This window comes from Oncorhynchus keta, chromosome 19 (genome assembly GCF_023373465.1).
Source record: "Oncorhynchus keta strain PuntledgeMale-10-30-2019 chromosome 19, Oket_V2, whole genome shotgun sequence".
Lineage (NCBI taxonomy): Eukaryota > Metazoa > Chordata > Actinopteri > Salmoniformes > Salmonidae > Oncorhynchus > Oncorhynchus keta.
In genome coordinates, this window is record NC_068439.1 from 77,902,376 (window position 1) to 77,914,933 (window position 12,558).

The 12,558-nt window shown below is 41.9% G+C and overlaps 1 protein-coding gene across 3 annotated transcripts in view; it reads left to right on the forward strand.

The window, feature by feature from the left end:
• The window catches only part of LOC118374826 (ryanodine receptor 3-like), a 251,864-nt gene that overhangs the window by 67,947 nt on the left and 171,359 nt on the right, over window positions 1–12,558 (forward strand). For all 3 annotated transcript variants that reach the window (XM_052471367.1, XM_052471368.1, XM_052471369.1), the window contains one exon: window positions 6,764–6,920. In XM_052471367.1, the coding sequence (XP_052327327.1) occupies window positions 6,764–6,920 (157 nt within the window). The remainder of the gene's footprint in view (window positions 1–6,763; window positions 6,921–12,558) is intronic.

Sequence of the window (12,558 nt, forward strand, 5' to 3'; positions counted from 1 at the left end):
ACAGATACTGTCTGTCCTTCACTGCAGTCACTCACTTTCAGACACACTTCGGAATCCACTATCTAGAACCTTAAAGGTTTCTTTGGCTGTCCCCATAGGAAAACCCTTTGAAGAGCCACTTGTGGTTTGGTTTTGGTTGAGAACATAGACGCTCAATACACTTTCAGACACCCTCAAGTCAATGGCACTTTCCATGAACCACCTGGTTGTATATGACGTGTAATGCATTATGGAAGTAATTATCATGTCTTCTACCTTTATTTCACCAATAGAATCTCTTGAGAGTCAAGTATTATCAGAATGGCGCTGCAATGTATAGCTGCCATTTTACGTTTTACTGGCTCCTGACCAATTTTGTGTTTTTTTTTTTTTTTTTGTTGCACTGATCTTCACTTTTTTTGTTCATAATGTTTCCTCCATCGTTTCCTATGATCGTAAAGAGCTTCTGGATATCAGAACATCGATTTGGAAGAACATTTCTACTTCAACGAGTCGGCAGTTCTGGACATACAGGCCCTAATCCCTGAGACTCGTAAAAGAAAGAGAGGCCGAAATGCGGACATGCTGACGAAACTACATCGTCTCTACCCTCTATTCTATTGGCAAACGTACAATCACTGGAGAATAAACTGGACGAGCTCCGTTCGAGACTATCCTATCAACGGGACCTGAAGAACTGTAATATCCTGTGCTTCTCGGAGTCGTGGCTAAACAAGGACATAGATAATATACATCTAGCTGGTTCTTCTATGCATAGACAGGATCGAATGGCAGCCACGAACGGAAGCCTCGTGTAAGCTCAAGGGGGAGGTGTGTAGCTTTGTTAACAACAGCTGGTGCGCAATCTCTAATATTAATTCAGTCTGGATCTTCTGCTCGCCTGAATTAGAATATCTCATGATAAGTTGTAGACCATACTATTTCCCAAGAGAGTCTATTTACCACCACTAACTGCACTCAACAAACTGTATAGGGCCATAAGCAAATGTTCCGGATGACTGTGTGATCATGCTCTCCGTAGCTGATGTGAGTAAGACCTTTAAACAGGTTAACATTCACAAGGCCGCAGGGTCAGATGGAATACCAGGACGTGTACTCAGAGCATGCGCTGACTCACCAACTCCAATTTGCATATCAGCCCCAACAGATCCACAGATAATGCAATCTTTATTGCACTCCACACGACCCTCTTCCACCTGGACAAGAGGAACACCTATGTGAGAATACTTGTCACTGACTACAGCTCAGCGTTCAACACCATAGTGCCCTCCAAGCTCATCATTAAGCTAAGGACCCTGGGACTGAACATCTCTCTCTGCAACTGGATGCTGGACTTTCTGATGTGCCGCCCCGCCACGCTGATCCTCAACACGGGGGCCCCTCAGGGGTGTGTGCTTAGTCCCCTCCTCTACTCCCAGTTCACCGACATCTGCGTGGCCACAGACGACTCCAACGCTGTCATTAAATTAGCTGACGACACATGTGACAATGAGACAGCCTGTAGGGAGGAAGTCAGAGACCTGTCAGTGTGGTGCCAGGACAACAACCTCTCCCTCAACGTCAGTAAGACAAAGGGGCTGACCGTGAACTACAGGAAACGGAGGGCCGAGCACGTTGCCATTCACATTAACAGAGCTGTAGTGGAGCGGGTCGAGAGCTTCGTGTCCACATCACTGACGAATGAACATGGTACAAACACACCAACCCAGTTGTGAAGACGGCACCTCTTCCCCCTCAGGAGGCTGAAAAGATTAGGCATGGACCCTCAGATCCTCAAAAAGTTCTACAGCTGCACCATTGAGAGCATCTTGAATGGCTTCATCCCTGCTTGGTACGACAACTGCTTGGCATCCAGAGGGTAGTACGTACGGCCCAGTACATCACCGGGGCCAAGCTTCCTGCCATCCAGGACCTCTATACCAGGCGGTGTCAGAGGAAGGCCCTAAACATTTTCTAAAACTCCAGTAACCAAAGTCATAGATTGCTCTCTCTGCTACCGCACGGCAAGCGATTCCGATGCATCATGTCTGGAACCAACAGGATCTTGAACAGCTTCTTCCACCAAGCCATACGACTGCAAAATAGTTAGTTGGAATAGCTATTTTGTTAATTATTTAACGATCTGCATTGACTCTTTTTATACTACCTCTTTATACTCCTCACAGCAGCTACTGCTACTGTTAATGATCTATCCTGTTGCCTAGTCATTTTATCCCAACGTATATGTACATATCTACATCAATTACCTCGTACTCCTGCACATCGACTTGGTACTAGTACCCCGTGTATATAGACAAATGATCGTTACTCATTGTGTATTTATTATTACTTGTATTATTATTATTATTATTATTATTATTATTATTACGTGTTATTATTTTCTAGTATTTCTATATTTTCTCTACGTTGTTGGGAAGGGCCTGTAAGTAAGCATTTCTCTGTTAGTCTACACCTGTTGTTTACAAAGCATGTGACAAATAACATTTGTTTTGTTTTGGATTTGATTATAAGACATGCTATGAGCATTTTTAACAGCTTATTGATTGTTATTGGTTGATCCAATTATTTAATCATTTTGTAATGTAGTTTTACCATTGAAATGGCGGTCCAAAGTGTGATGGATGTCCTCTCTGTCACATTGTATAAATTATTGGAGACACGTAATAGGGTTTTTTAATACTCCACCAAAAATACAACTTGCCATGAAAGGGACGGGGATGAAACCCAGAACAAACATGTATAGAAAACACAGGGATGTAACCAGAACAAACATGTATAGAAAACAAAGGGATGTAACCAGAACAAACATGTATAGAAAACACAGGGATGAAACCAGAACAAACATGTATAGAAAACAAAGGGATGTAACCAGAACAAACATGTATAGAAAACACAGGGATGAAACCAGAACAAACATGTATAGAAAACAAAGGGATGTAACCAGAACAAACATGTATAGAAAACACAGGGATGTAACCCAGAACAAACATGTATAGAAAACACAGGGATGTAACCAGAACAAACATGTATAGAAAACACAGGGATGTAACCCAGAACAAACATGTATAGAAAACACAGGGATGAAACCCAGAACAAACATGTATAGAAAACACAGGGATGTAACCCAGAACAAACATGTATAGTTAACACAGGGATGTAACCCAGAACAAACATGTATAGTTAACACAGGGATGTAACCCAGAACAAACATGTATAGTTAACACAGGGATGTAACAGAACAAACATGTATAGAAAACACAGGGATGTAACCCAGAACAAACATGTATAGAAAACACAGGGATGTAACCAGAACAAACATGTATAGAAAACACAGGGATGTAACCAGAACAAACATGTATAGAAAACAAAGGGATGTAACCAGAACAAACATGTATAGAAAACAAAGGGATGTAACCAGAACAAACATGTATAGAAAACACAGGGATGAAACCAGAACAAACATGTATAGAAAACACAGGGATGAAACCCAGAACAAACATGTATAGAAAACAAAGGGATGTAACCAGAACAAACATGTATAGAAAACAAAGGGATGTAACCAGAACAAACATGTATAGAAAACACAGGGATGTAACCCAGAACAAACATGTATAGAAAACACAGGGATGTAACCCAGAACAAACATGTATAGTTAACACAGGGATGTAACCCAGAACAAACATGTATAGTTAACACAGGGATGTAACCCAGAACAAACATGTATAGAAAACACAGGGATGAAACCCAGAACAAACATAAAAACACAGGGATGTAACCCAGAACAAACATGTATAGAAAACACAGGGATGAAACCCAGAACAAACATGTATAGAAAACACAGGGATGTAACCAGAACAAACATGTATAGAAAACACAGGGATGTAACAACACAAAGGAGCGAGAAACCTCTAATAAATACACACAGGACGAGACCCGTAATAACAACACACAGGACGAGACCGTAATAACAACACACAGGATGAGACCCAAATAACAATACATGGACGAGACCCGAGACCACGGAAGACCCGTAATAACAACACACAGGACGAGACCCGTAATAACAAGACACAGGACGAGACCCGTAATAACAAGACACAGGACGAGACCCGTAATAACAACACACGGGACGAGACCCGTAATAACAACACACAGGACGAGACCCGTAATAACAAGACACAGGACGAGACCCGTAATAACAAGACACAGGACGAGACCCGTAATAACAACACACAGGACGAGACCCGTAATAACAAGACACGGGACGAGACCCGTAATAACAACACACAGGACGAGACCCGTAATAACAACACACAGGACGAGACCCGTAATAACAAGACACGGAACGAGACCCGTAATAACAACACACGGGACGAGACCCGTAATAACAACACACAGGACGAGACCCGTAATAACAAGACACAGGATGAGACCCGTAATAACAACACACAGGATGAGACCCGTAATAACAAGACAACAACACACAGGACGAGACCCGTAATACACAGGATGAGACCCGTAATAACAAGACACGGGATGAGACCCACGTAATAACAAGACACGGGATGAGACCCGTAATAACAACACACATGGAACGAGACCCGTAATAACAACACACAGGACGAGACCCGTAATAACAAGACACAGGACGAGACCCGTAATAACAAGACACAGGGACGAGACCCGTAATAACAACACACGGGACAGACCCGTAATAACAACACAGGACGAGACCCGTAATAACAACACACAGGACGAGACCCGTAATAACAAGACACAGGACGAGACCCGTAATAACAACACATGACACGAGACCAAAAATAACAACAAAGGACGAGACCCGTAATAACAACACACAGGACGAGACCCGTAATAAACACAACACACAGGACGAGATCCGTAATGAGACAAGACACAGGAACGAGACCCGTAATAACAAGACAATCAGGGGAATGGGAACCAGACCCGTAATGAGAACAAGACACAGGAGGACACAGAATCCAGTAATAACAAGACAATGGTGAACAGAGGACACATATACACAAGGGAATGGGAACCAGGTGTGTGTAATGAGACAAGACAATAGTGAAAAGCACAAAACACATACAATCAGGGGGAATGGGAACCAGGTAATGAGACAAGACAATGGTGACACAGGATCCAGGTGTACACAAGACACGCAGCACAAAAGCCAAAACAACAAAGCCCAGGTACTCACAGTGAACATGGGAACAATAACCGACCAGACAACGGTGAACAGGTGTGTGTAATGAGACAAGACAATAAAAACACATACTAATCAGGGGGAATGGGAACCAGACAACAGAGGACACATATAAACTAATCAGGGGGAATGGGAACCAGGTGTGTGTAATGAGACAAGACAATGGTGAACAGAGGACACATATAAACACATACTAATCAGGGGGAATGGGAACCAGGTGTGTGTAATGAGACAAGACAATGGTGAACAGAGGACACATATAAACACATACTAATCAGGGGGAATGGGAACCAGGTGTGTGTAATGAGACAAGACAATGGTGAACAGAGGACACATATAAACACATACTAATCAGGGGGAATGGGAACCAGGTGTGTGTAATGAGACAAGACAATAGTGAACAGAGGACACATATATACACATACTAATCAGGGGGAATGGGAACCAGGTGTGTGTAATGAGACAAGACAGTCCGGGGTTGGTGGTAATGAAACAGTTCAGTGATGCCTAGAAGGCCGGTGATGTAGACCTCCGGAGCTGGTGCACGAATGAGCAGCAGTACCAGGGAGGAGGGGGTAGAGGAGGGGACTAAGCACACACCCCTGAAGGGCCCTGTGTTGAGGATCAGTGTGGCGGGGCGGCCCATCAGAAAGTCCAGGATCCAGTTGCAGAGAGAGATGTTCAGTCCCAGGGTCCTGGACGGGCCAGTTGCAGCTGCCGAAGTTGTGGTGGCGTTGGACGGGCCAGTTGCAGCTGCCGAAATTGTGGTGGCGTTGGACGGGCCAGTTGCAGCTGCCGAAGTTGTGGTGACGTTGGACGGGCCAGTTGTGGTGACGTTGGACGGGCCAGCTGCAGCTGCCAACGTTGTGGTGGTGTTGGACGGGCCAGTTGTGGTGGCGTTGGACGGGCCAGTTGTGGTGACGTTGGACGGGCCAGTTGCAGCTGCCGAAGTTGTGGTGGCGTTGGACAGGCCATTCCCGCTGTCTCCGTTTAGTGTTGGTTATTCTGTCACATTGTATAAATTATTGGAGACAGCCGTTCCATGGATTCTAACCGTCAACTAGTCATAAAACCCTTGACTAGGTGAATCAGGTAAGCTAGTTGAGGGTCTATAACAACAATTTAAAGATATGGATGTCCCCGAGGAGGTTTGAAAACCAGTGTACTAAGAGATTTTGAAACAGTGGAAGTGCTTCATCGTAGAAGGATGCTGAAATGCCTGAGGCTGTATGCTGTATGTCTCCTCTCCGCAAAATACATCTGAATGAAACAAACTCAATGTCTCTAACAAAAAGACACATTTTCACTCACACGTTAAGATAAGATAGCACTTTATTAATCCCCCAAGGGGGACATTTGGTGGCATCAGCCAATACATACAACACCAAAACACAAAAAAACTGCACATCATCAATGTTTATTAAAAACTAAGTTAACATGGTGGTTCCCCTATTTTTCATTTGGGAATGGGTTATAGCGATTACTGTAGCATTTAGATTGACATCTCTCTGGGTTCCTCCCCTCTTTGTGATTGGTCAGCTGGAGCGGCAGCCACATTCGCTATGGGCAGGCGTTCCGTCTGCGTCACCTGTCCACCGGTCACTACCTGGCGCTAACCGAAGAGCAGGGTCTGGTCCTTCAGGAGAGAGAGAAGTCCGATACCAAGTCCACCGCTTTCTGCTTCAGGGCTACCAAGGTTTGTCTGAATATATGGATGCTATAGATACTATATACATGAATATACTGTATATATAGTATGAATATACTATACTAGTATATAGTATATATAATATGTATATACTATACTAGTATACTGTATATATAATATGTATATAATATACTAGTATACTGAATATATAGTATATATACAATATACTAGTATATTATATGCATACTACATATTCAGTATACTAGTATATTATATACATACTATATATTCAGTATACTATTCATACATTATCTTGCCATGTACATTTTTTATCATTTCCTCACATGAAGGTGTATTGGAGAATTGATGTTTATAGAAATGTCTGAGAAAGGTCAAAGCACACTAAGACCCACCTATATTTTAAAGAGTATATACGTAGAATGTATGCACACATGACTGTAAGTCGCTTTGGATAAAAGCGTCTGCTAAATGGCATATATTATATTATTATATATATATATATATATATATTACTTGTTAAAGGTCATTCTTGTAGCCCTACACTACTACCAGCAGTTACATCCTAGCCCCGAACTCAAGTCACACCATCAATACAACACAACACAACCAAGTCACACTGTCAATACAACACAACCAAGTCACACCGTCAATACAATACAACCAAGTCACACCATCAATACAACACAACCTCGTCAATACAACACAACCAAGTCACACTGTCAATACAACAGAACCAAGTCACACCGTCAATACAACACAACCAAGTCACACCATCAATACAATACAATACAACCAAGTCACACTGTCAATACAATACAACCAAGTCACACCGTCAATACAATACAACCAAGTCACACCGTCAATACAATACAATACAACCAAATCACACTGTCAATACAATACAACCAAGTCACACCGTCAATACAATACAACCAAGTCACACTGTCAATACAATACAACCAAGTCACACCGTCAATACAATACAACCAAGTCACACCGTCAATACAATACAACCAAGTCACACTGTCAATACAACACAACCAAGTCACACCGTCAATACAATACAACCAAGTCACACTGTCAATACAATACAACCAAGTCACACCGTCAATACAATACAACACAACCAAGTCACACCGTCAATACAACACAACCAAGTCACACCGTCAATACAATACAACCAAGTCACACCGTCAATACAATACAACCAAGTCACACTGTCAATACAACACAACCAAGTCACACTGTCAATACAACACAACCAAGTCACACCGTCAATACAACACAACCAAGTCACACTGTCAATACAACACAACCAAGTCACACTGTCAATACAACACAACCAAGTCACACTGTCAATACAACACAACCAAGTCACACTGTCAATACAACACAACCAAGTCACACCGTCAATACAATACAACCAAGTCACACTGTCAATACAACACAACCAAGTCACACTGTCAATACAACACAACCAAGTCACACTGTCAATACAACACAACCAAGTCACACTGTCAATACAACACAACCAAGTCACACCGTCAATACAATACAACCAAGTCACACTGTCAATACAATACAACCTCGTCAATACAACACAACCAAGTCACACTGTCAATACAATACAACCAAGTCACACTGTCAATACAACACAACCAAGTCACACCGTCAATACAATACAACCAAGTCACACTGTCAATACAATACAACCTCGTCAATACAACACAACCAAGTCACACTGTCAATACAATACAACCAAGTCACACTGTCAATACAACACAACCAAGTCACACCGTCAATACAACACAACCTAGTCACACTGTCAATACAATACAACCAAGTCACACCGTCAATACAATACAACCAAGTCACACCGTCAATACAACACAACCTAGTCACACTGTTAATACAATACAACCAAGTCACACTGTCAATACAATACAACCAAGTCACACCGTCAATACAATACAACCTAGTCACACCGTCAATACATCACAACCAAGTCACACTGTCAATACATCACAACCAAGTCACACCGTCAATACAACACAACCAAGTCACACCGTCAATACAATACAACCAAGTCACACCGTCAATACAATACAATACAACCAAGTCACACCGTCAATACAATACAACCAAGTCACACCGTCAATACAATACAACCAAGTCACACCGTCAATACAATACAACCAAGTCACACCGTCAATACAATACAACCAAGTCACACTGTCAATACAATACAACCAAGTCACACCGTCAATACAATACAATACAACCAAGTCACACCGTCAATACAATACAACCAAGTCACACTGTCAATACAATACAACCAAGTCACACCGTCAATACAATACAACCAAGTCACACTGTCAATACAATACAACCAAGTCACACTGTCAATACAACACAACCAAGTCACACTGTCAATACAATACAATACAACCAAGTCACACCGTCAATACAATACAACCAAGTCACACCGTCAATACAATACAACCAAGTCACACCGTCAATACAACACAACCAAGTCACACCGTCAATACAATACAACCAAGTCACACCGTCAATACAATACAACCAAGTCACACTGTCAATACAATACAACCAAGTCACACTGTCAATACAACACAACCAAGTCACACTGTCAATACAATACAACACAACCAAGTCACACTGTCAATACAATACAATACAACCAAGTCACACCGTCAATACAATACAACCAAGTCACACTGTCAATACAATACAACCAAGTCACACCGTCAATACAATACAACCAAGTCACACTGTCAATACAATACAACCAAGTCACACTGTCAATACAACACAACCAAGTCACACTGTCAATACAATACAATACAACCAAGTCACACCGTCAATACAATACAACCAAGTCACACCGTCAATACGATACAACCAAGTCACACCGTCAATACAACACAACCAAGTCACACCGTCAATACAATACAACCAAGTCACACCGTCAATACAATACAACCAAGTCACACCGTCAATACAATACAACCAAGTCACACTGTCAATACAACACAACCTCGTCAATACAACAGAACCAAGTCACACCGTCAATACAATACAACCAAGTCACACTGTCAATACAACACAACCTCGTCAATACAACAGAACCTAGTCACACTGTCAATACAATACAACCTAGTCACACCGTCAATACAATACAACCAAGTCACACCGTCAATACAACAGAACCAAGTCACACTGTCAATACAACACAACCAAGTCACACCGTCAATACAATACAACCAAGTCACACTGTCAATACAATACAACCAAGTCACACTGTCAATACAACACAACCAAGTCACACCATCAATACAACACAACCTCGTCAATACAACACAACCAAGTCACACCGTCAATACAATACAACCTAGTCACACCGTCAATACAATACAACCAAGTCACACCGCCAAAGTGTATACGGAACTCATGGAATTAGAATTCATTCTAGTTCTATAGCAGAACCTTCATTGCATTCTAGGACCACAGTACATGGCCAGGAACGATATGAAGAAGCAAACAGAGGGAGACTGTCTGTCTGTCTGAGGGATCCAGAGACATATTGCTTTCTGCTCCATGTTGCTAGATTATGATTTACTGCCACAGCATGAGTCAGATAACATTATATAATAACATAATAAATCGTGACATATGAAATATCTAATAGCCGTCTCCTTCTGCAATAGTTCTAATTGAAATACTCTTCCGTGAGACATATCTGTAATTAATGAGGTCCGTGCTGGCCGTAACACACAACCATACACATCAACACACACACGCATGCACGCACACAAACACACACACATACAGGCATACACCTGCATACACACTTTCTCTCTCTCTCTCTCTCTCTCTCTCTCTCTCTCTCTCTCTCTCTCTCTCTCTCTCTCTCTCTCTCTCTCTCTCTCTCACACACACACACAGACACACAGACAATGTAATATATTGACCTTCTCCCAGCCAGACTGATAAACTCATAATAATATAGTTGTCATGTTCCTCGGGGCTAATAGGAACTGTTATGGCTGTTTCAATTAGGTCTGAAGGGACATTTATCAAGATGCCTCAATGGTTTATGATTCTGATAATTCTAGAGACATATCTATTTTCTTCTGTTATTCATATACTCCTTTCTGTCTCTCTCTGTTTCTCTCTGTCTCTCTGTATCTCTCTCTCTCTCTAATATTCTCAATATTGTCTGTCCACCTTTCAGTCTCTCGCTCTCCCTCCATTTTTCTCTTCCCCATGCCTCTTCCATTTAACTATTCTGTGTTGATATCCAGAACACTTCTTACTGTGTGATCTTTAATCTGTTTCCCTCCATACCAGCTTGTCTTTAATCTGGTCCCCTCTATACCAGCTGGTCTATAATCTGTTTCCCTCTAAACCAGCTGGTCTATAATCTGTTTCCCTCTATATCAGCTGGTCTATAATCTGTTTCCCTCTAAACCAGCTGGTCTATAATCTGTTTCCCTCTATATCAGCTGGTCTATAATCTGTTTCCCTCTAAACCAGCTGGTCTATAATCTGTTTCCCTCTAAACCAGCTGGTCTTTAATCTGTTTCCCTCTATACCAGCTGGTCTATAATCTGTTTCCCTCTATACCAGCTGGTCTTTAATCTGTTCCCCTCTAAACCAGCTTGTCTATAATCTGTTCCCCATCAGCTGGTCTATAATCCAGCTGGTCTATAATCTGTTTCCCTCTATATCAGCTGGTCTATAATCTGTTTCCCTCTATATCAGCTGGTCTATAATCTGTTTCCCTCTAAACCAGCTGGTCTATAATCTGTTTCCCTCTATATCAGCTGGTCTATAATCTGTTTCCCTCTAAACCAGCTGGTCTATAATCTGTTTCCCTCTATATCAGCTGGTCTATAATCTGTTTCCCTCTAAACCAGCTGGTCTATAATCTGTTTCCCTCTATACCAGCTGGTCTATAATCTGTTTCCCTCTAAACCAGCTGGTCTATAATCTGTTTCCCTCTATACCAGCTGGTCTATAATCTGTTTCCCTCTAAACCAGCTGGTCTATAATCTGTTTCCCTCTATACCAGCTGGTCTATAATCTGTTTCCCTCTATACCAGCTGGTCTATAATCTGTTTCCCTCTATACCAGCTGGTCTTTAATCTGTTTCCCTCTATATCAGCTGGTCTATAATCTGTTTCCCTCTATACCAGCTGGTCTATAATCTGTTTCCCTCTAAACCAGCTGGTCTATAATCAGTTTCCCTCTATACCAGCTGGTCTATAATCTGTTTCCCTCTATACCAACTGGTCTATAATCTGTTTCCCTCTATATCAGCTGGTCTATAATCAGTTTCCCTCTATACCAGCTGGTCTATAATCTGTTTCCCTCTAAACCAGCTGGTCTATAATCAGTTTCCCTCTATACCAGCTGGTCTATAATCTGTTTCCCTCTATATCAGCCAGCTGGTCTATAATCTTGTCTTTAATCTGGTCCTCTATACCAGCTGGTCTATAATCTGTTTCCCTCTATACCAGCTGGTCTTTAATCTGTTTCCCTCTAAACCAGCTGGTCTATAATCTGTTTCCCTCTATACCAACTGGTCTATAATCTGTTTCCCTCTATATCAGCTGGTCTATAATCTGTTTCCCTCTAAACC